The 23,740-nt window shown below is 53.1% G+C and overlaps 7 protein-coding genes across 7 annotated transcripts; 3 read left to right on the forward strand and 4 right to left on the reverse strand.

The window, feature by feature from the left end:
* Positions 1-5,085: 5,085 nt before the first annotated feature.
* UV8b_07696 (uncharacterized protein) lies at positions 5,086-6,861 on the forward strand (the record flags this gene model as incomplete). Its single annotated transcript, XM_043145193.1, has 3 exons — positions 5,086-5,265; positions 5,352-6,117; positions 6,179-6,861. 3 exons carry the CDS (start codon positions 5,086-5,088, stop codon positions 6,859-6,861), a joined length of 1,629 nt encoding a protein of 542 aa, XP_043001128.1.
* Positions 6,862-7,220: 359 nt separating this feature from the next.
* On the forward strand, positions 7,221-7,538 carry UV8b_07697 (uncharacterized protein; the record flags this gene model as incomplete). The annotated part of the gene is made up of 1 exon (XM_043145194.1): positions 7,221-7,538. One exon carries the CDS (start codon positions 7,221-7,223, stop codon positions 7,536-7,538), a length of 318 nt encoding a protein of 105 aa, XP_043001129.1.
* A 1,731-nt stretch (positions 7,539-9,269) lies between these two features.
* On the reverse strand, positions 9,270-11,721 carry UV8b_07698 (uncharacterized protein; the record flags this gene model as incomplete). The annotated part of the gene is made up of 2 exons (XM_043145195.1): positions 9,270-9,855; positions 9,932-11,721. 2 exons carry the CDS (start codon positions 11,719-11,721, stop codon positions 9,270-9,272), a joined length of 2,376 nt encoding a protein of 791 aa, XP_043001130.1.
* A 3,322-nt stretch (positions 11,722-15,043) lies between these two features.
* On the reverse strand, positions 15,044-15,356 carry UV8b_07699 (uncharacterized protein; the record flags this gene model as incomplete). The annotated part of the gene is made up of 2 exons (XM_043145196.1): positions 15,044-15,113; positions 15,175-15,356. 2 exons carry the CDS (start codon positions 15,354-15,356, stop codon positions 15,044-15,046), a joined length of 252 nt encoding a protein of 83 aa, XP_043001131.1.
* Positions 15,357-16,161: 805 nt separating this feature from the next.
* UV8b_07700 (uncharacterized protein) lies at positions 16,162-16,563 on the forward strand (the record flags this gene model as incomplete). The annotated part of the gene is made up of 1 exon (XM_043145197.1): positions 16,162-16,563. The coding sequence occupies one exon, from the start codon at positions 16,162-16,164 to the stop codon at positions 16,561-16,563; it is 402 nt and encodes a 133-aa protein (XP_043001132.1).
* Positions 16,564-18,610: 2,047 nt separating this feature from the next.
* UV8b_07701 (uncharacterized protein) lies at positions 18,611-19,123 on the reverse strand (the record flags this gene model as incomplete). Its single annotated transcript, XM_043145198.1, has 1 exon — positions 18,611-19,123. One exon carries the CDS (start codon positions 19,121-19,123, stop codon positions 18,611-18,613), a length of 513 nt encoding a protein of 170 aa, XP_043001133.1.
* Positions 19,124-19,801: 678 nt separating this feature from the next.
* UV8b_07702 (uncharacterized protein) lies at positions 19,802-21,295 on the reverse strand (the record flags this gene model as incomplete). Its single annotated transcript, XM_043145199.1, has 1 exon — positions 19,802-21,295. One exon carries the CDS (start codon positions 21,293-21,295, stop codon positions 19,802-19,804), a length of 1,494 nt encoding a protein of 497 aa, XP_043001134.1.
* Between the last annotated feature and the right edge of the window lie 2,445 nt (positions 21,296-23,740).

A 23,740-nucleotide genomic window follows, 5' to 3' on the forward strand; every position in this document is an offset into this window, starting at 1 on the left:
TATAAAGTGACTTCTTTAATTTCTTTTACAGGTAGGTACCCCTACCTAAGAACCTAGTAAAATAGCAGAGAAAGTACTTTTTATATGTTTTTCTATATAAAGTGACTTGACCCACTATTCTCTAGTAAACCAATTATATTAAGAATATAGCCCACAGCAATGGTCAGGTCAGTTAAGTTATTATGGGGGGGTCGGATGACAAGGGGGGGGCATAGGTCGGTTGACCTGTACCCTCCCGCACTACCGCCTTTTGCATTGTCGATTATCGCTCGCGCCACCTATAACAGGCGGGCAGAGCGGGTAGAGCGAGCACTGTGATGGACGCCCACGTGGTTCAAGGTTGTGTCATGGCTCCGTCCAACTGGCCAGTACAAGGACGGAAACCATAAGGGACCCCCTTTTCCCCCCTTCCTTCTCTCTCTTTTTTTTTTTTTTTTCTTGACCGTGTTCGTGCACGCGGTGAACTCTTGTCGGCGCGTTGCGACCAGACAACAGAAAGGGCTACGGTCGGCATCAGATCGCCGTGAGTTGGCCACCAGACCCAACTGAAACCCCGGTGTCATGGGGGTTTTCGACATGGTTGATCGGCTCCGTACGCGAGATTGTGCCCGCGCGCCACTATCGGCGTTCCGGAGCGGCGGGCGCGGGGAGGACAGACGGTTAAGACCAACAGACAGACATCAATCAGATCAATCCGATGGCGTCCTTGCAGACCTGATCTTTGGGCCGGGGGACCTCGGACCGTTGTTGGTGGAATGTTTGCTAAATATGACCGCGCTGCTACGGAATACAGTACTATGTACCCGGGGGTCGAGCGAGGTCCGTCATCCAATCGCTCCAGACCCTGGCAGGGACCAGGACCTCAGAGCCAGCTGGCTCGCCCTCGCAAGGAATTTCCGAGGCAAATCGGGCTGCCCGACGGCGGTGGTGCGATGACGCCCACAGCAGCCATGTGACTTGTTACAAGACGGCTCGGGCCATGATGGCAAAACGACGACGAGTTGGCCAACACACACGGTCAAAGTTTTTACAAAGCAGGATTGGAGCCGGATTCCGCTTCATCTCCGATGGTCCTGTTTTTTTTCTTGTTTTTTTTCCTTTTTGCAAAACGACAAGCGCGAGGGTCGCCGCATTACCGTGGCAGACGACTGGGCAGCGCAACGAGCTAGATTCGGTAGTTGAATTGGGACCGAGATGAAATACCGGCAAACCCCGTTTATCATCCCGGCCGTGGCCCGACCACCTAATGTAGATGTAGGCTCAGCTTCCCCGTACGTCGGCGCTGTTCGAGGTTGGTTTGGGGGTTCGCCGTTCATTTTCAAGTGCCCGTGTCTCGATGCCGCGGCTGTGAAAACTTGATGCCGGGTTCGATCGGCTGGCTTCCTCACGCCTGCGGCCCCTATTTCCGGAGAGGTACTACGTCGCATGCTTTTGATAATGCCCGCCAAAGAATCTTCCGTCCCTGAAATTCAAGGCCTTTATCTCACCGTCCCCCCCTCCCCACCGCTTCTTATCAACCGGCATTACACTGTGACTGGCATTGTCATATCAAGTATGCGGTTCGGGAAGCTGACCTATCTCATCACTTTTGCCAGCCTTACTTGTTGTTGGTTTCTAGTCGGAAAGTCGGGAGAGGGACGATTTTTTTTATTTACACGCAGAGTTGGGGTCGTGCATTGTCCCGTCCCCGTCCCGCCCGTCCTTTCCAAGCCCAGAGCAACTCCTCGACTCCCGCGTTCCCAGCGCACCAGATTGACCCGATGATTCGTGCAGGGGCTAGCTGAGCTGGAAGCCTAGAAGAAGCTGCCGGCAAAGCAAATGCCAATGACCCACTTCGGGCTTTACACAGGCCTCGCCCCTTTGAGCTTTATAACCAACAAAAGGACGATGCATCCTATCCCCGTTCGTTGGCTCCATCTTGATCCGTGGAGCTGAGTTCCATTCCACACCCAGCCATAGCAGTTTTCCCTGCTCGTTAAGCAGAAACGCGTATTCACCCATTTGCTAGCAGGGACGACCACGTTTGGACATGAACAAGTGCTAGCAATTGGTTTGTGTTGGCTTCCTGGCCTGGCTCTCGGGAGGGGATGCTGGTTTTGCAAGGTGCCGCGGCTAGGTCGGCTACATACAGTACGGTGTACCAAGTCATGGCCCTGAGTTGGACAATGCCGGAGGTGCGGGTATAGGGCCCAGTGCAGTGGTAGCTTGTACTAGCAGCCGTTTTGGGCCGGTTGCAGCGTCGCACAACCAGCTAGCATCTTACATGAAGGACCAAATGTCAAATTTGAACGCCTCTTACAGGTTCTGTCTTGATCAATCTGATCGTGTGGGACTCCAGACTCGGAAGCAAGGTGTGCAACATCGTTCGGCCTACTGTCCCAAGGCCCGTGGGTGCCCGCTAGCAGGCAAGAACACACAAGGAATTCCGGGGACTCCGTGTGCTAATTAGGCTCCCTGGCAATTGCCCATTGCGCTAAAAGAGAAGCGTCTCATTTAGTTGAATCAGCTGAGAAGGCAATTGTTAGATTATTGGGTACCGCTGAGCACCCATGGGTACGGTGAACCTAATTTTACCGTTGACCTTGCTTGGGACGATCCCTTGTCAGGTTTAGTTACGCAAAGCGTAAGTGGTGGCGGCGCTCATGAGATTGCGCTTAATCTTGTCAGATCTCGGGCAGAGGGAGAGCAAGCAAAGCCCAGATTGGAAACATGTGGGAGAGTAAGGGGGATGGCTTCCCGTATTGCGTCTTGAGATGACTCTTCAGACCCGGTTCGATATTTGGGGAGAGGAGGGGTATCTTCCTAATAAATGGTGGCCCGAAAAAAATTTCCAAAAAGCCGTTGTGGTGAACGGTGAATGAATAGAAGCCATACGTCAGCGACATGCAGTTGATAAAAGTAGAGGCATCAATCGCGGCAGCTTCAACAGTGGTTGGATATTCCAAATACCCCGCGTCATTCATCAAGAGCGGTGTCACCTTTCGGTAAATCACCACCGCGGCATTGGCAGCATCATCGGTGATAGCGGTGGCACAGCTTTGGCCAAGCCTCTCCATCTGCCTGGAATGCTGGAAAACCGCGAAATTTACGCGTAGCTAATTATACAACTTCTAGAGTTTCGGGATTTCCAGCGTTCCCTCGGCTGCGATTTGGAAATAGGGCACTGGGCCCATCATCGGGAGTTATTAAACAAAAGCATCTTGGCCATGTTTCCAACTGTACGTTAGTATCACAGGGTGGGGGGTAAACTCGTCAAGCTTCGTATGATTATCCGGTCATTCCTGACCCAGTGTATTGTAGCGTCTGGGTGGCGGACCAGTCTTTTCTAGCACTTTCAAGAGTGTAAACCAAGACTCCTCCCGGCCCAAACACGGCGTCCTGTGAGGCCCAGGTGGTCGAGGAAATTTAAAAAGTTCTAACCTAGGAACGCAGCTGCAGAATCGGTTTTTGCTTCCCTCGCATTAGTAATGCGTGCGATGAATACCGAGTCTTATGTCTTATGGTATGTAGCTCGACCTGGATGTAAAACACCCGTCGCTCTCCCTGCGCCTAGGAGGGCGATGAAATCCGCCGGCATAGGGACTAGTACGGGTAGGTTGGTGCTGCAGATCATGATCAACGTCGGGTAACATCTCGAGTATAGACGGACAGCCGATGTATATACATACCTAGGCGCGAATCTTGACTCCCCTTGAGTAACCATCAGAACACCCCGGAAGCCTACCGTGAAACTGAGTAATCTCCACATTTGCCCCCGTGCGATGGGTCTGAATTCCTTTGACACTCGCGACAACAACTCGCGACAACAGTCCATCGCGAGCCATGCCGATGAAAAGTGGGGGCCGATGCGACAGAATTCGCCGGATTCTGCAATCGGGCCGGTCTGGCAAGGCATAGTCATGCGAGAAAAGCTCGGGTGGATGGAGAGGGTTGATTCTGCCTATTCCAAGGGGCATTGTAGATAATTGATATCCATGTGAGCCGAGTTGAATGAAATGCCCACCCGTTTGGCCTGCTTTGCTCGATCGAAAACGCCGAGATCAGAAAAGGAGTCATTTATTTCCAAACCGCGGCTCGTGCAAAAGCAACACAGCAGATGTACGGATACGTCATGATTCATGACCCTGGCCACAGAGCCAACTGCGCATCAAGATGCTGCAGCAGGAGGGACAATGATGTGCTTTTAATCCATCTACTTACATAGTATGGAGTAGTAGAAGAATTTTCTATGCAATTAACCGCGCCTTTTCGCTTCTCTTCTCCCCACTGTTGAGTATTCTCAATCTTGGCAGAGAGGAAAAAAAAAAAAGACGTGCCAAGGCCGACTATGCTTGAAGCCTATTTAAGGTCTAGTCCGCTGCAAGTTTCAATTCCGGCGCGGGTTTGCGTATCGCACCTTCCTCATCCCATCCCGCCCCCCCGCTTATGCTTACGGTGGGTCGCCACAGACCTCGAAACGCTCGAAACGGGTCCGAATGTCGAAATCCTCAAGCCTACCTGCCAAGCGAGGCATAAGCACAGCGTCAACAAGGATGGCGTTGGTCTGGTACGTATCTGCCGCCATGTGTTGCGAATCTGCAACTGCTAAAGATGGTCTTGTCTCGGAGCAGTGCATGTCCTGTGCTCGACAAGTCTGCCGAGATGCCACTACAAGTGAACGGGCGTGATGCAACGGAACGGAACGCTCGAGGCGACTGATTTGATGGAGAAAAATCCTCCTGGGAGTCGTGGCACCATCGGCAGCCTCTTGCTGGCAACCCAAAGCACATTGACCCAGCCCGTCTTCATTCCGTTCGCGATCCTGTTCCCCGCCCAGGTCAATCTACAGCCACCGATCAGCCACAACGACGGCACGTTGCCAGGGAAATGGGAATGAGGTGCCGATGCAATGCAGAAGCCCACAACCCAGCCCTTGCCGAGTTTCCGACACGAGACCCAGATTGCTTTTTGCATGCAATCGAGGTGTCTTATGGGTCGTAGGGAAAAAATCGCATCGTTTGCTTTCTTGATAAATCCAGTCACTGCCGTCGATTACCTTTCGCCTTTCGCCGCCATGTTCCAATCAACAGGCCCCCCCTTGGCACGATGCATTCGTCTTGCTATAGACTTGCCCTCTTGGCCGCCGCTGTCGCCCAGTCGGCCGCAACAGTGGTCACCGATATCCCCAGCATTTACCGGCTGTGGGGGGAACTTTCCATCTATGCGGACAATGCGGATAATGCGTTTGGCGTGCAGTACGTTGGACTGCCAGATGGATGTCAAGTGGTAAGCTGCCGGCCGTCGCACTGCATATGCTTTGGGAGATGCGGCCCGCCCGTCAGATTAACGAACCGACGCTTTTTGCTCCGCAGGAAACCGTGAGCACCCTCCAACGCCATGCACAAAGATTCCCAGATAGCATCGACGGCGCCGTAACAAGGGCGTTTGCCCGGAAGGTGGCCAACCTCACCACCCAATCCAACCAGGGCCAGGTATTCCGCGGCCCTCTAGAGTTTCTCAACTCGTACACGTACATCCTGAACGACACAGGCCTTCTCACCGGCATTGGCGCGGGCACAGAGTTCGCCGCCGGCGTCTCCTTCTGGAACCGCTACGGCCGCACCCTGTTTAATGCCTCGGCCGCGCAGCTCCAGTACAGCCCCGTGTTCGCCAGCAACGGCAGCTCGAGACCCAGAATGACGTTGCGGACGACAGGTCAGTCTCGTATCGAAAACAGCCAAATCAACTGGGCGCTGGGCTTCTTCGGTCCCTCATTCAACTCAACGCCGGATCCGTCATTGACGCTGTGGCAAGCCCCCTTCAACGTAACCATCATCCCGGAAGGGGGAACCGAGAACAACACCCTCGCCTCGTACGATAGCTGTTTCAACGACAACAACGCCGACAATGGCAACATTGCTGCTTCGCACCAGGACGCGTACAAGAAGATCTATCTGAGGGCTGCTGTTCACCGATTGCAGGCCTATGTGCCCTCTGGCTTCCAGATAGAATACAATGACGTGTATGCCATGCAGATGACCTGCGCGTACGAGTATGCTTTTATCGGCATGTCGGAGTTTTGCAGCCTGTTTACGGCCGAGGAATGGGCGGGTTTCGAGAATGTCCTCGATATTCAGTGTACGTCTCTGCGCCAGCCGCGACTGTGAAGACGGCGTCATCCTCCTAACCTTGCCCCCAGACTACTACCTGTACAGCTACGGCAATCCAACCGGACGCGCGCAAGGCATAGGATATCTCCAAGAAATGCTGGCGCGCATCAACCACGAGTACATCACCTCATCCAACTCGTCCGTCAACTCCACCCTCGACAGCAACCCGAGCGACTTTCCGCTGGGCCAGCAGTTGTACGCCGACTTCTCCCACGACGACATTATCATCTCAGTTCTCACAGCAATGTCGCTCGACTACTTCAAGGACCCGCCCACACTGCACAAATTTCCTCCCAGCTCCAACAACCACTTCACCCTTTCGCACCTCACACCCTTTGGCGCGAATCTCATCACCGAAATAATTGGCTGTGCAGAATCCGACCCAAAGCCAGTGGAGCAGAGTCGCGTCGCGTATTCGCCCTCTCAGTACGGGTACGACGCTTCCAACTCGAGCCACAAATTTGTGCGGATGCGTCTGAATAACGGAATCTTGCCGCTTGCCACGATCCGCGGCGGGAAATGCGGCAACGCGACGAGCGGTCGTCTCGACGGGCTTTGCGAGCTAGGCAACTTCATAGAGAGCCAGCAAGATGCCTACAGGTTGAGCAATTATGACTATGTCTGCTTCGGCAACTATACCATTGTCAATTCCACGGCGGCGATAGACTATGATGGTACTTTTGAGCAGGGCAAGAATTACACTGCTTTGTAGCAAGGTGGTGAGGCCGCTCGAGTTTGAAGGGGGGGAAGCAGTGACAAGAAGAGCATCATGGCATGAAGACGGGAGAGCCTGTTTCGCGGTGAGGGCCGAGAGGACAAGTAGTTGATATATAGGCCACATGATGACACGTAGAAAGCAGTGCTTCTTGACGACGTTGGGCAAATGCCGCCACGGGAGCTGCGGAAGCATACAGGCCTTTTGTTGCAGCTCCTAATAGCTGTTGTCCTTTTGTCTGGGCCTCGATGCTCGAAGCTGCTGAAACACGGCTTCGAACATCTCCAGCTGTTTTAGCAAGCTGGAGATTTCTCAATGAATCAAGAACAATTCAACTATCATCTCCCTGCTTGACAATGCCAGGATGCGCCGGCAACGACAGGTCAGCGTCGCAAAGAACATGTGCCTTGGCAAGCAGCATAGCCATTACTCCGCCGGGCTTTTTGGCGCGCTCCCGTGCCAGGCGGTTCAGGTCTGCCAAGGAGAGCAAGCCTGACAAAAGCAAGCGGTTGATTGTCAACAGAGTACGACACGCGTCTCTTGACATCGAAGGTGCGGCTGGAGACCCGGCCGACGACCCGGAAAATGTTTATCCGCTCCAGCCCGTGGGAGTCCATATATCCCGGCTACCCGGGCCCTTGAACGTCAGGTCTTCATCCATCAACCAACGATGAACCATACGGCTTGACATGTCTGGCGTTTGGGAGCCAGGACCTACCTACTTCTCGCGCATGTCTTTTCGCCACCCCACAGATCATTAGGTTGGTGGGTTTCGAAAAAGCCCCAGCTTCGTTGTTGGCGCCGGGCTTTGGCATGAACTGGTGCCGTGCCACTGCAGTCTCTATGGGCCCACTAGTTTCGGTGGCAGACATGTCGAAAGCCGAATTACAAGGGAATATAAACGCTTCGTTTATGAATAGCAAAAGGCGCTTGGGCTCAGCCTCATGACCCTTCCGTGTTGCCGGACGTACGCGTTTGCCGCGAGATTAATGAATGGCACGGTCACGACTTGCGTCAGTTCGACTACTGGTCTGCACTGACTCCTTTTCCGTTTACGAGTGCCTCGCGAACAGCTCGGCACCAATGAGGAAGAGAGGCTTATGATTGACATCACGGCGTTGAGACAATATACGCGCGTTTGGGGATATACGAGGTCCGCCGATGCTATGTATGACTTGAGCAACGCCAACAAAGCCCGCGAGGGTCTTCGTCAGCGATACCCGCGCGGGGGCACGCGTGGAAGGGTGCGTAAAACGCCCGAATTGTGGATGGCTAGCTGCCTTCCGGTATGATCTCCACTATCAACCATGTCGTCTGGTCCATCTTGACGACCAACAAATCGGGGGAATCGAGTTCTCAACAAGAGAAGACGGCTATCGTGCAGGATCGTGCTGATGAGGGAACGAGTTTTAATTGGTGTTCTGATAGTATTATATGCTACGCTAGTAAACCTCTTGGAATATCACCTACTCAGAATGAGACCTAAGAGTATCACAGAAAGCCAAGTTTGCTAGGCCGTGTCCTCCATTCCCATTATCTGCAAGAAGAAAACGCTTCAAACGCCCAGAGATTCCGGCTGCCATAGCGAGATTACCACTCAACTCAACTATCATCATCAAACGGCCTACTTCGCCAAAAAGGCTCTTTAGAACTACCATACATGGACTTGAACAGCCAATATATATGACGATTGCGGGCTAGAATGGATTTAAAAATATTTTCCCGGGCCTCTGGGTCTCTGGTCGGACCTCCGATAATGTTTCCTGGAATCCCCGCTGCAAACAAATACAACCCACCACTAGGACAATCGAGGCAAGACACTGAAAAGCCAGACCCTTGGCCAACACAGATAACGGCATGGCGCTTTCATGCGCGCAACATAGTTCCCACAAATCGCCATGAAGCACCGACTCGCTCGGGACCGTCGGCCGCAGAATCTTCTGACGAGAAGCTGCAGCATAGCTTCGGCCAGGGGCTCATCTGGACGGCCACTCGCTTGCCAAAACGATTGGTTGGTGCTGATTTTGGGCACAAGTGGTCGCCGGACAGTCGCTCGCAAGGCCGTGAACTTCCTGCCTTGCCCTGCGGCAGGGATCAACGAGGTTTGCAAGTTTGACGAGCCGCCGCTTAGCTTGCTGCTCAAATAACCTGTATGCTGCGGCAGTAGTGGCGACACCCGTCTGGGAAAAGGTGTCGTGTGAATTCCGAGACCGCACCCGGTGTTGAAAAGAGAACGAGGCCTGCTCCAAAACAGCTGGGCAGTATCGGCCAACATACACCGTGGTTCGTTCGAGCACGAGCAACACCAACATCGACCGTGCCCCTCAATGTAGTTTTATTGCTTCTCGACGCGTTCAGCACGTCGGCCTATGACTAAATACCTGCATGAGTTATGGCGCATCCCGTCAAAGTCCCTCGTTTCGACTCAAGCTCGGCGGAAGGTCCTTCGCCGCTGTTCCCCAGGCGCTCTCCTTGCCTCCCAGCGTGAGAACAAGCTCCTTGCCCTCGGTAAAGAACGAATGATCAATCCAGTTTTTCGTATACGGCTGTCCATTCAATGTCGCCTCTTGGATATAAATGTTCTTGTACGTGGGATCAAAGTTGACGTTTCGAATGGTGGCCGTCTTGCCGGTAAGAGGATGCTTGATCTTGACGCTCTCAAAGTACGGCGGGGTGATGAGATAGACGTTTTGGCCGGCGTTGGGGAAAAGGCCCATCATGGAGAATGCCACAAAGGCTCCCATGGTGCCGCTGTCGTCGTTTCCGGGCAGACCCGCTGGCGTGGGGGAGAAGTACTGAGGAATGTAAAAGTGAGAGCGGCGGGCCGACTCGGCGGGACGGCCGGCGTAGTGATATTGGAAAACAGTGAGGAAGCAGGGCTCATTGCCAATGTTGGTCATGGACTGGTCGTGCAAGTAGTTGAGGCGGGAGACAAAGGAGGAAGGGCCGCCGTTGAGGGAGATGAGTTGGGCCTGATCGTGGGGCACGAAGCTTAACATTCTGTTAGTCTGGGAACTTTTCCATGTGATGCAAAGAAAAAAGAAAAAAAAAACAAGAATAAACTCACAAGCTGGTCTCCCAGATACTAGTTTCAAACGTTTCCAGGCCACTGTTCTGGAGCGAGCACACGGAATTGTCATCTCTAGTGCACTTCCAGGGATCCTGATATCCCCACGTCTTGTTCAAGTATCGCGGCTGCAAGAAACCCTTGAATCCCGTATCCACGCCATTGGGTCGTTTGGAAACCTGGTCGGCTTTGTACAGATTACGCCAGTTGCCGCTGCTGGCAATGTACTTTTCCTCCTCGGCCTTACTGCCGAGCCCCTTTGCCATTTGCGCGATGCAGAAATCGTTGTAGGCGTACTCGACAGTCCGACTGACGGATCGCGTCATAGTCCCGAAGCCCTTGTAGTCGAAATCCTGCACAGGCACGTAACCTAGTCGGTTCCACGAGTCGATGCCTCCGCGACCGCGGCAGCACCAGTCATAGGGTTCCACCTCGGCATCCTTCTTGACTGCTTGGTAGCCCTTGGTCCAGTCTATGCCGCCCTTGATACCCTTCTGGAAGACGTCTGCCAGGACGACGTCGGCATTGGAACCTCCCTGGGTGTAGCCCCTGTTCAAGCTCATTCGACAGTCGGGCAGCCACCCATCATGCTCGTAGGTGGAGATGAGTGAGCGAACCATTTGCGCGACAGCTTCGGGATCCAATATGGTCAAGAAGGGGAGCTGCGAGCGAAACAAGTCCCAGATGCAGTAAAACGAGTCGAAATACGGCTCTCCGTCGCTCCACAACGGGTTCTCACCGGTGTAGTTTTGCGGGTTGATCATTGTGCGGTAGATGCCCGAGTAGAAGCTCTTGACGAAGCCTACATCGACTCCCTCGGTGTTGACGGTAATGGGGCTCAATTTCTGCCTCCATGCCGCTTCCGCATCGCGCTGGTGCTTGGAAAAGTCAAAGTTGGGCATCTCACGCTCGGCACTTGCACAGGCCTGCTCGACGCTGATGAAGCTGACACCGACGCGCGCGTACACAGGCTTGTCAGCATTGGCGAAGCGCACAAAGGCTCCTCCGGGCAAGGGGTAGCCATTGATGGAGCGCGAGATGGTCAGGTCGTGAACCTGAGTGCTGGCGCGGCTATCCACAAAGATGCCGCTGTCGGCGATATCAGCGCCGTGAAAGTCTGTGCAGAAATAGGGCTTGTAAGAGCCCTGGCTGAAGCTCGAGACAAAGACTGCGTTGCCGGTGATGCGGCCAGTCTGGGGATCAACTTTGACGGTGCCGTTGTCCTGGCGCGAATCAGACAAGTCGCTAAGGTCCTGCAGAATGAGGGGCTTAGCGCCGGCGCCGGCGCCCTTGAACTGGAACCGGAACAAGGCCGTGTGCTGGGTGGTTGTCATTTCCACCTGGGGCCCGGACTGGAGCGTGATGCCGAAATAGCCCGGTTCGGCCTTTACAGATTCGTTGGAAAACTTTCCAAAATTGGCACGGGTCTTCTTGGGAAAGGCACAGTTGTCGACGTCGTCGCCGGGGCAGCCGTTGTAGGGGAAAAGCGGAAAGTTGCCCAGGGAGGGCGATCCGCCGGTTCCTGAATCGTGAAGCACGCTGAAGCCGGTGACGGGGGAGTTGTCGAGGGTGAAGCCGCCTTGGTTGCTGCCGCTGTTGGTGTCGGCGACGGCCTTGGCCATGCCGTAGGGGAGGGATGCGCCAGGGAAAACATTGCCGCCGTTGGTGGACCCAATGAGAAGGTCAACGTATTGCAGAGGATCGAGCTGGGCGTCTTTGGCTGTGGTGCCGACAGAGAGAAGGGTAAGCAACCAGGCTGAACGCCAGCCGGCAGTATAGGCTTGAACCATGATGGCGTCAAGAGACCTGCAATGGCACGACCGTGACCATGGCCGATGAAAAGTCGAGCGTCGCGGGCCAACAGGCTTGATTTATACAGTCCACGCAGCATGGCCGGAAGTGAGTCCGCTGGTACGTAGTCAAACATACTTTGGGGTTGCATTGTGCCCTTGTCTTGGAGCAATTCGGGTAGCCTGCAAGTCCCAGCACTCGTGTTATTTATTTTGTGCATTTTGCGAGTGGCCGGTTGTCATGGCCATGCTGTGCCACTGCTAACAGACCTTTTTGGGCGTTATCATGTGCTATTATGTCGAGGGGGGGGGGGGGGGGGGGTGGCAGGTGACCATCGGCTCGGCTGGTTGCTATCCTCGGTGTCAGTGAATGATGGCGCGCATGACGGTGCGTTGTATTTTCCTCTCTTTCGCATCCGTCTCTTCCTATCGGTCTTCTGCTCAATGGCCACCCCCCTGCGACCATGGGCATTGGGCACGGTTGTCTGAGACAGCCTGTCTTTCATCATGGATAGCCCCAGCGTTGTCGTCAAGACGGGCGTTGTGAGACAAGGGCATGCGCATATTCAGGGGCAAACGGCCGTTACTGGCCTGCAAGAAGACCCACCGCATCCAGCACTTCTGCCTTCTGGTCGTCCTCGCAGATCCGGCGACGCACGATGCGCGGGAACTTGCCAGGCATGGCATGATGGCTGGCTTGCTGCGACACACTTATTCAACTGTTCGGGCGCGATATTGTGGCTCAACCGAGGCTCCCCCGAGAGCTTTAGGTTGGTACCTGTCGCACGGGATGTAGGGCATCCGAACTCATTATTAGTCGACGGTTCTGGTGCAACAGCGCAGAGTAGAGTTGAGGAGAACGTACGGACTCGAAGAGTCATTTGAGTTGAGACTTGGACCTACCTGATTACCCGAGCTGGCATTAGTTTTATTGGCTAGCTTTCCTATTGGTTTAAAAAGCAGCTAGCCGATCATTTCCCGTAGCTCCCCCACACCCCCCCTTTTGTTCTATTACGGACTAGTTATTGATCCCGCGCCTTTTATTGTTTTACTCGGAATATTCAATTCACTTATCTGTACGGAGTATTTGTAGCCGTTCGAAAGTTTTCTTTGTCTTGGTTTATTTTTTCCCTGCTAGTATAATCCGATTCTTGCTATGATTAGCGAATCAAAGTCGCGCTGCAAACGTTCAGCTCCGAATCGCAAAAGTCCTACCCACGCTCGTCAATACCAAGGTAAGACACCTTCAACTCCGCCATTTCCGAGATGAGCCATGCTGCACCCCTGCACATAAAACCTTATTGATCAAAGCCTACGCACGGTTCCCTGGAGCAGATCACCCTGGTGCAAAACTTTCAAGGTTTCGCCCTCGCGGCAGGTACCATCGTATACGTCTCCAGGTGACGGCAATGGTGGGCCAAAGCATCCGCATCAAGCAAGTCGATATAAACAGAAAGTTTTGAGTACTGCGAGGAGCTTACAAACAGACCTCTTTCAGCCTGGCATGTCGCTCGTCGCTCCGCTTTTCCCGGAAGCAAATATCCCGTCTTTCTTGACCCTTTGTCGAATGAATTGTCGGTCTTGCAGTCTTTAGCTAGAGCAGGTAGTTGTGGTTGCTGTGCGCCGCCCACGGAACTGGACGGCGCGCGGGCGCCGATTCGCCATCACCCCTTGCGAATAACGCTGGCAATAATCCTCCAAATAGAACATCAAGGAAGAGTTGTTTTCGACTGTGACTTGACACGGTGGTGCTGGAGAGAGCTTCAGCTGAAGCATGGGCAATGACCAGAGATTTTCATATCAGCATAGGGCTAAACCACCAGTGCACCAACGTTGGCCTGCGCGTCGTAAGGTAACAACCTGTGGTGTGTAATTATAGCTTTCGAGCTTTCTACAAGATTACAACTACTAGCACGAGTACTCTTACGTACCATTCTAGACTTTGTTTGTGCAGAAAAACCAAAGTGCCGGAGGGGAAACCTGTTGCTTCATTTTCCACGTCGACAGCTCCTCTCTTCCGAGGCGCGCGTCCCTCAATCCGGTTGCTAAAGCCTGCTGGTTGGTAGGCAAGTTGTAGTGCGCAGTACCCGAGCCTATATAAAAGCCATGTGTGACGAGGCCTCAAAAGGCTGGCAGCAGGATTTTCCAATTCATGCCGCAAACGATAGAAAGGATTACCTGCATACCATACATGGTACAGCGGAATAAGGCCATATCAACACACCATGACTGATATCTATCTGATCGGCGTCTCAAACTCCAAGTATGTTTAGAACTCTGGCTGCATGTATCCTCAGACTTTGTTATTCCTTCAGTCTCGGACTGTAATGCCAGTAGAGGACTGTCCGGAGTTCATTAATCCTCTCCTTACCAGCAGTCTCTCAGCGATTTGTATTCAAAAGCCTAGAGATAATTCGCAATGAAAGCGGCACCTGGCGTCCACAAACCGTCATCTTGTACTGTCAGCTTTGAGACCGCATCCGCCGATGTGCTTACAAGCAGCATGTGCGGTGTCGAAATTTTCTGTTTCAATTCAACCACGAAGGGCTCCACAAAGAAGGGTATGTATGAGCATCATAAAGCCGAGGGGCAAAAAAAAAGGAGGAAGGAAAATGTCGTCCCTCGAGGACGCGGCCAGTTAATGAGCGTTGATGTGTGAGAAGATGGCTGAAAACTAACACGCTCTCTCCAGCTGATTTGTCCCAGCTCGTTTGGAGCGCACGGCTGTAGCTGCTTCACTTGTTGACATCTAGTTCAAGGGAGCCCCTTTTTTGAACCTGCTAAATTTCCCCCGATGGCTCACTTATCGCTTGCCTAGCACGATGCCCCCTTGAACGTCGGCTGTTCTACGTAGCTTTTCAAGTAGTTCCCAGGTTCCCTTTACATAGTGCCTTTCCGCTATTAATTTAACCTCTTCAATTAAGGCGTGGTATGCTCCAATGAGTAGGCAAGTACTCTAGCAACAAAAGAAACTCTGGCCCTTGAGCTGCCGCGGTGTCTGCTACGCCCCGATAGATGTACTAACCTCGCATCTAGCCTGATATTATGATACCCGCCCCTTAAACAGTGGAAAATTTTCGAACAACCCGTCAGAATTGGATTCCCACGGTGGATCTTCACCTTTGTAGCCATGCCAGACCCAAGCCGGTTGTCCTTCCGCTCAAATAGCAACAAGGTCTCGCGGGCATACGCACGAGAAATGCCGCTGCTCCATTCAGTTGCCCGGTCTCCCCATCCATGCGCATCTCCAGCGCTTCGGTAAGATGCTTTCAGAGAACAAGATGACAAGGACTGCCTTGTGCGTCTTGAAGGACTTGCGTTGTCAGGCAAAGGCGATGACGTCGGCAGTCTTTTGCGTTACGCCGGAGGTACATTTATACGTTCGCTCATTGCTGCAGTCAGCTCGGTCAGCTGAGTTATCACGAACACGAGGCTTGCAGCTGTGCGGCGTACGTGTTACGCAAATCTTGAAACTCGGCCGAGTTCAGCTCTAGCCACTCGGTCACACCTAGCGCCCCTGCTGACAAGGCAGGGCTATTGAATTCTGCGTGCCACAGAGCGCCCGGCTTTGCAGGCCGATGAGCTGCAATCATCAGCCGAGTGGATCCTTGCTTGCGCCCAGGATCCTGCTGCATTCGCCGCGTCCTAGCTGGCGCGCCCGATCCATCACCAACTTCGGATGGTCGGCATGTGCTTGCCAAATCCAAGAATATTGCATGCCAAACAGCCACAAAAGAGCAAGCCACGGACTTGTCGGAGCCGAAAATTCATCCGGAGAAGGGACCTCTACCACAAAATCATACTTTCACAAGGGGCCTATCGGGTATTAGCAGGTATTTGCAAGATATTCAAACCTGCGGCCTCGTCACCTTCCTGTTTCCTGCCTCTCTTGCCAGACCGTAAGCCCAACGCAACGAGGCGTTAAGCAGCAGGGGTGGCTGGGCCGTATACGACTTCAAAGATTCCCTGGTCAACGTTGCTTCCAGTCCCGAAGCTGACGCCTTGCGCGGCTTGCCAAGACCATGACAGGATGGGCATTTGTAGCCACGATGTAAAGCGTGCATGAAACGCCGAGCGATGGCCCAATTTCCGGTGCAAAAGCATCTCGAAGGAGTTGGAAGGATCCGGCGGGATGAGTGACGCCCCCAAGAGCCAAGGCTGACCCAAAATTGCCCCGACCCAAGAACGATATGCAGATCCCTCGGCGTCTCGTGTCTGCTAGCAAAGCAAAGACTGTTTCACGAGGCGCGGGTTTTCATTATAAAACCGCGCTGGTCGCCGACAACTCCTCTCGTTCTTTTTCGAGACAATCCGCAGCGCAGTCAATCTCTTTAGCACGAATCTGCGACCGCCACAACTCACAACTCGAAACTCGCAACTCGCAACTCGCAACTCGCAACTCGCAACTCGCAACTCGCAACTCACAACTCGCAACTCACCATGAAGCCCGTAAGCGCCCTCGCCTTTCTCGCCGCCCAGTGCCACCTCGCCTTCTCCTCCCCGCTGGAAAGCGCCGCCGCCGAATGCGGCTCCCTGGGCGTCATGAAAGTCGACTCTGCCTCCCTCCCGCCGGGAGTCGACGCAGCCGCGATCCGCAAGTGCGCCGAGCACCCTCTGGCGGCGTCTCCCAACCCCGTGTCCAAGCGAGACTGCTGGTACGGCAAGCCGTCCGGGTGCTCCAAGGGCTATTGCTGGAAGTCTTGCGGCGGTACCGGGCAGTGGTGCTGGACTGCCTTCAACGACGGCTACGGCAACTGGATCGGGTGCAAGAACGACGGGCAGTGCAACACGAACCAGGCCTGCGGGATCGGTAACTGCAAGAGCTGCGGCTGCAGCTGCTGAGTGTACGTACGGACGTGCCGTCGTCAACTCCACGTCAGAGCGACGAGTTGTTGGGAACTGGGCTAGAACGCGCGTCATGGTGCTCGCTTTGAAAATGGCACGAGGGAGTAGTGGCATATGACAGAAAGCATGTATCCCGTCTTCTGTACTCTTTCGATGTATCTTCTTTGTTCGAGCCGTTGCTTCGACCTTCGTTGGACGACTGTCACTGTTCGACCGGGAGCAATAGAAGCAAATGACCATGTGACCGATGCTGACCGTGATGATTTGAATGACAAACTTTGTTGTCAAAGTTGGACACCTTTGACTGTCTTGACGAGTGGACGGTAAATGTGCAGAGCATAGTTGCTGCAATGCGGCACTGCCAGGACATGCCTCTGGAACGCTTTCCTCTTGAATGTGGCGCACCAGCCCTGTCGTTCAACGAGAATTATAAGTATTCAATTGCCATTGTGCATTCAAGTTTGGCATTTTAGGCCGACCTACGCAGTATGGAGTATGGTCAGTCGCGCATTCTGGTCTCCAAGAACCACCACCTGGCATTTATGCATTCCCCTTAGGAGCTGATTGCCTCGCATCTGATACCATAATATAGCCATCCAGCCAGATGAAGCGCTACAGGGCGACGAGGGCCTTACTCGCGGAGGTTGAGGCAGCGACAGAGCTAGGCTCGAAATAGTAGCCTGTTATGCCGCGTCAGTCTACTCAAATGCTAGAGGCGCTTCTCGCCTAGGCAGGTGCAAAAGAAAGTAATAGGCAGCTTACAAGGCGCCACTTTTGAACATTGACTCGGCTGCTATTAAGCGCGTTTTCGAACGGATGCAGCTGTATCATATGCGCTCGCATTATGCGGTGTTAGATGGTCGAGGGTAGACTATGCTGTCATCCTCATCCTCGTTATCACCACCGTCATCATCGTCATCGTCATCATCAACTGCCGAATCCATCTTTTACGCGCCGCATGACTTATACACAAGCTCACCTCCTCTTTAGGTGTAAAGTGGCAGCACTGCACATCCATCCCCTTCAGATCAGGGTCGCATGTAAACCACGTAGTCGCGAGCCCCTAAACCAGATGCAGCCTCTCGACCCGAGTCATCATCCAAGTGGGCATTGCGAATTACCGCGCTGCTTGCTCTGCTTACGTTCTGACTTCGAACAGAACAACTGTTTGGCAAATAGGCTCTACTTCCATCCTGCTTTCTGTCCTCGTCTGCCTGCTTGCTGATCTACGAGGACAGTAAGCCGTAGAATGCAAATCCGCGCATTGCTTCACGACCGGGTTATATGTACCGAGACGAGGGGCTTTTGCGTCGCTGTTCATCGTAATATCTGCGCTCTACTGAATACGGCTTCAGCTTCTGCTGTTGGCACAGCTGTCAGTAGAGTAAGCAACTTCAGCCCTTCTTAAGCAATCTCTGTTTCTCCAAAGGGGTCTGTCTTCACACGAGGAAAAGGTCGCAAAAGTACATCCGGAAGGCTGGAGAACCCTGGCAAAGGCATTTCAGCCTAAGCAAAAAGTAACCAAGTCGGACACCAAATTCCTCATCTGGATTCACCAGCCTATTTGTCCACATTTACCACTCGTGCAAAAGCATGGGGCAGCCGCCAATAGTTACATATCACGAAGCGCTGCAGTACTTTTATTTTCCAGGTGGCAAGCGGAAGAGCATGGTCTGCACTGGCGGTACTCACAACCGTTGTACTAGCAGCGTAGCCGGCCATTGAGATTTGTCCTAGACCTCTGCGCAGAGGACGCGTGGCAGCCTAAATATGAATCAAAGCTTCTTTCCTGTAGTGCACGGTGAGCAATTGTAGACAGAACACGAAAGCCACAACACGTCTTGGCAATACACCCGAGCCATGTTCCACTCACTTGCTCCCTGTACAAGACCGCAGCCCTGTGCTTCCGTCGGTTTCGGAGCCCACGGTTCCGCGATCCCACCTGACATCTTGGACACCACTGATGCCGAGGCAGCTTGAGTCGCAAACAGAAACAAAGCCTGCGCAGCGGGAGATCGCATAGCGCACCGTAAACATGTCCGTCTCATGCGGAGGCACCGCAGAACAAGTCCGCCAGGTTAGGATCCCCCAACTGTGTCGTATTTGTCTGAGCAGACATATTACCACCAGTCGTCATTTCCATGTTCTCCCACCATTTGACAGACGCCTTTCCGAGGGATTCCTCTGTCCGCAGCATGCCATAAGCGGAAGCACCAAAAGGTGCTTGATTCCTAAGATCTTTCCGCATGATGCCGTCGTGCAATTCGTGGTCTGCTCGGTTCGTAGCAACGTCTCTTTTTGGCGAGGCGAGACATGACGAGGCGGGCTTTGCGAGTAGATGGTGACAAGGCACAGAGGGCTTTACTGAATGATGTATGTGCACCATGCCTGCAATACCTGGTCCCCTAGAGTTCATGGTATATAGCCTGATACTTCTCTGTGCTTTCTTTCGATCCATCATCGCCAAACTGTGTGTTCTTTTCTGATCTCGTGTTGCACCACAAAATTGTGACGTCACATCAAGTGCGCCGCGGTTGGGCTTCTCACACCATGACATCTTGCAAGTCCAGGCAATCGAGGCCAGATTTAGAGCCACAGCGATTATTCATGCGAGACACCATTGATCGACCAAGTTTTTACCCCACGCGGCATACAAGTCGCCTCTCCCACAGCAGGCCAGCATTCGTCACCGAGACCCCAATTATTTCTCTGGTCGGGATCCAGAGCGCATCCTGTCATGTCGAGGGCCACGAATTGGTTGCAAAAGTGCGCTGTCGTGTATTCTCTTGAGTAAACCACAACGCAGCAGCTGATGCAATGGCGCTTCAAGGTTTGTGAATATGTGGCTTCGAAAGGATTGCGTTACTTGGTTGTCCCGATGGCCATGTCGCATGTCCCGTGAGTTTTCGAAACCCATTACTGGGATCAAGGTCCATTGGTAGGTTCGACAAGTCGATATTGCATGGCTTCTGGTGGTGCTATACTGGATTATATAGTCCCTTGGTTAATTTGGACGCGTCATCAGCAAGGCGCACCACGCTTGAGGACGCCTTGAGGAAATGCAAACGCAACTCATGCGGCGTCCAGAGCTAAACTGTATTCAAAAAGACTATCAATGATCAATGCAGCAAAAGATGGCTGGCTTAAAAGGCATGTGATCTGTACCGATACGACTCCACCACCAAGCAAAAAGCAACACGTACCGGACGCATGGCCTCGAAAATTTCAATTTACTCTATGCTTTTTCCAAATCCTGTTTATCGAGACGCCCCTGCTTCCAAACTATGCTGCAGTATGTACCTAGTAACTCGGAAAGATACCGTTCTCTATTCGTGAAATGGTCCTGCGTAACACTGTCAACAACTTTCTTGGCAGCATCCATCAGCATGGGGTGCAGCTCGCAAGGGAGAGCAAAAATGTCGTAAGGACTAATCTCCAACGCAGTAGCATCGCAATCGTTTCCACCCAGAGCTTGACGAAGTTCCGTATTTGCCAAGGCCTCAAGGCAATACTGGTGGAATAGCGAGTGCAGAGACAGGAAGCTGAGCATGTCCCCCAGCCGCGTCGGCATCTCGGAGCACCATTTTAGTGCCTCAGCGTCATGCCGGCTCCTGACCTTGGCTGCGGCGGCAAGCTCGAGTGCTTTGGACAGCTCCTCAGAAACCATGTTGGGATGGCCTTCTGATCTGGTATAACCGATCACCCTTCTCCACCACATGTTACAAAGGATGGAAGATATAATGACGGGAAGGAGGATCAGGTATCCCCACCACCGTGTAGCGGTTACCATGGAGCCTGCGCCGCCGAGAATTGTAGCAGTTCCGTTGATAACGGAAAAGGCTTGTACTCTGCGAGCTCGTCTCTTGACGAGGGCCGCTGCGGTACAAGACCCCAAGAGCCTCCGTGACGCAGTCACGTGTCCTTGGGCTTTGAAGAAGACGAATCCAGCCCAGCTGGAGTTGACGAGGCCAAACAATGCAATGGGCGTGTTACCGACGTATCCGGAGAGCAGGTTGGAGGCAAGGAAGACTTTGGGATCCGCACCACCTATAGCCATGAATGTACCTATGGAGATGAGAATGGCGCCGCAGCCCATGAGCAGGTCCATGATCCACCTAGCCAACAGTTCCGTGCCTAGCTCGCGAGTGTTTATATCAAGGACGACATCCAGCTCCATGGTTGAATCAAACTTGGCCTCGCGTTGGCGCTGGCTCTTCTCTTGGAGAAGCAGCGTTCTCTGCTTCCGCAAGTACCGGCAATTGTAACAAGCTCGCTTGGCGTCTCGAAAGGCAAAGATGGACAAGAAACCTGCGACCGAGCCGCCAATGGCCATCAGGACTACGGCATAAAGGGGGACTGGGATGCTGTTCCAGACATTGGCAGCAAAATCACATGCGTTGGCAAGTTCCATAAACCCCACGACCCAGGAGAGGTTGTTGACGAGCCGTGCGTCTGGAGCGGGAAGCCAATTTCCATCCTTGCCTTTAACGAGCTTGACGCGTTGCTGAGCCGCTAAGACAGAGACTGTGCATGCATCTCTGGTGTCGATATCGGTGTCGGTGTCGGTGGGCTTGGATAAAGATTTCGGGGTCGATAGCCGTGTCGTCGCTGCGACATGATGGCGCGGCAGGGCTGGCAGCACAGCCTCCTCGGCGGGAGGGAATTCTGGGGTAGCGGGCCGGTCGTTGGTACCCAACGAATTGGGACCGGCAGCTAGGCTGCTAGACATGTTTTTGCAAAGGGGGAGGCGGTGCGATCTGAGCCTTGTGCGTAAACATGAGTCATTTGCCAGAAATCGTGCAGCCCTTTGACCACTGAGCACGGGTGAGGATTCAGGACTGACCAGGATGGCTAGGAGAAAAGAGAGAAGGAACGATAGCCACGTGCTTCCCTCGCCTATCGATATAACCGGACCGGCAGGTGCTGCTGCTTTTCTGCTGCTTCAATCCATGTCTAGCACGCTCTTTGCTGATGGCATGAATGGAGAAAAAGGGGATGGAAAACAGGGGCAGCGCGTGCCCAAGTTTTGAGCAGAGAGCTCCTCGTAAAAAGTTGCAAGCGACAAATGGAGCGGCATTGGAACCCGTACTTTTGATGAAATGGACCAGACCCATGGTTGACGGGATAGCGTCTCCCAGCCAGCTGCGGGACTTTGTTGCCAAGTTTCAGGGCCCAACCTAGTTAGATTGGCCCCGCAGTTTTATGTAGTTTATGTCTGGTGGCAACTGCAACTGCGAGCAACTGGGCAGCGTACCTAACACCTGTATATACACCCACCCACTGTGGCACGACATCCCCTGGCGCCACTTCGGCAAAGGCAACCGGCGGCTGGCGCTTTAGTTTCGCTTTAGTTTATCCCCCCGACGCACATCTTCTTCCTCTGGAACGTCAATCTTACCCAGTGGTAATTCGCCATGCCTTCTGTGATGGTGAGGCCACTGGAATTACTGTAGAAATCAATGAGCCAAATTACGCGGCTTGGCTGCCTTGGTAGGTAGGAATCGAGGATAATCAGCATCTATCCATCGATCCTTGGACAACTCCTCAACACCATCACACGACATTATTTGGGGTTGCATCCTCGCCCGCCATGTTTCATCACCTCAAATGGCCATCTTCATGGCAGCCAGCGTTGCAGCAGGTGAAGCAAAGCGCGGGCCGGTTTCGCCGTCAAGACGAGGTTACATGACCATCCCCGAGGGCCTCTTGCAGAGGCCGTCCTTTGCTGCTTCGTATTTATCCAGCATACAACAGGCAAACAGTTGCAGGGCCAAGAAAATGGAGAAGCCGCCTCTGGTGCAATGAGCACGCGAAGTCGAAACCCAAGACGGGCTCGGCACCCGCCATCGACGTAACCTGTGCATTCAAAGCCGGCTGTCGAAAAATGTGCTCTACCACCGGTCAAAGTTGTCACCAAGGTCATGTCATCATCTCATCGCTCTGCTTGGCCTCTACCACAAGTACGCTGTAGAGTAAAATCGTTTGAAACCCTACTAAGACGTTCTACATATGAACAAAAATTGCCGCCCGACGTGCTGCAAGACAGGGGATTTCCATTGTCTTGCCTTCCGCCCGCTCACAGCTTTGCCCCGAGATTTCTTCATTGAAGCCGAGAATCGAGTTTGACGCAAACATAACTTGCTGCGCACAATGCACTTCGCAGCTCTGTCGCATAATGTTGGATCGGACGCTATGATGGCAGATATGTACGTCCTAATTCGGCGCATCTGTTAGTATTGGCTTGAATGTTAATTGCAAGTGTCTTGCGCCGTGCCGACGGGCATCCTGGCACAAAGTACGCGCGCAACTGGCCATGTACTATCAAGACTTTGTTTTCTCGTGGAGAATCAACTCGACTCTCCTGCAACACACGCCGTATTACTTTTCTTTCTATCCTGTAAGACGGGGGATCAATTCACAACGCTGTCTTTTAAAGCAGCATACGTATTATGGCCACCTAGCTGACGAATCACAGAACGAGCTGGGGGTAGCTGGACCTTTTTCCTTTATTTTCTTTATTTCCTGTGTTTCTCGGGCCGTTTCTCCAACTTCATTGACTGCAAGTTAGCGGTTCTGGTCGAGTGACGCAGTATAGTCTGGCGGACTACAGCTGTTCGAAGTCGCTCCAACGATAAACCCACAGCTCACACAAAGAGCAAAGCTTTTTCTCCCTGCAAATGGATCGGTTCTTGAAGAGAGGTGCCCCGAATACACTAGGACGAGCACTCATGACAATTCAGTCCTTTACGGCGGTCATCATTGTCAATACCAACGAGGGTGAATGGCCCAAGCAGAATAGGCAGGCATGGTATATACCTCATCCTCCTCCACAAGTCTACAATGGCAAAAGAAGATGTTCCAATATTTGGAATGAGAGATGTCTGTCTCTAGATACTTGCCCTTTGGTCTTCTACATTGGCATTAGGCTTTACTTTTCTTTCCGAGTTCTTGCACAGGGCAACGAAGTAATAATGCGTCGTCACGCCTTAGAGCTGTCAGACTGGCTTTCAACGTCACGCAGTTTCTCATCAGCTCTTGCGCCAATCTGTGGGGACTGCTTTGCTGAATAGACAGGCGGCCTTCCCTACAAATGTGACAAATCCGAGGATGGATGCTGCTGCCCGGGAGTGAAGGGGGAAGGGGGGGTTGACAAGAAACGGTCCAGAGACACAAA

This window comes from Ustilaginoidea virens, chromosome 7 (genome assembly GCF_000687475.1).
Source record: "Ustilaginoidea virens chromosome 7, complete sequence".
NCBI lineage: Eukaryota > Fungi > Ascomycota > Sordariomycetes > Hypocreales > Clavicipitaceae > Ustilaginoidea > Ustilaginoidea virens.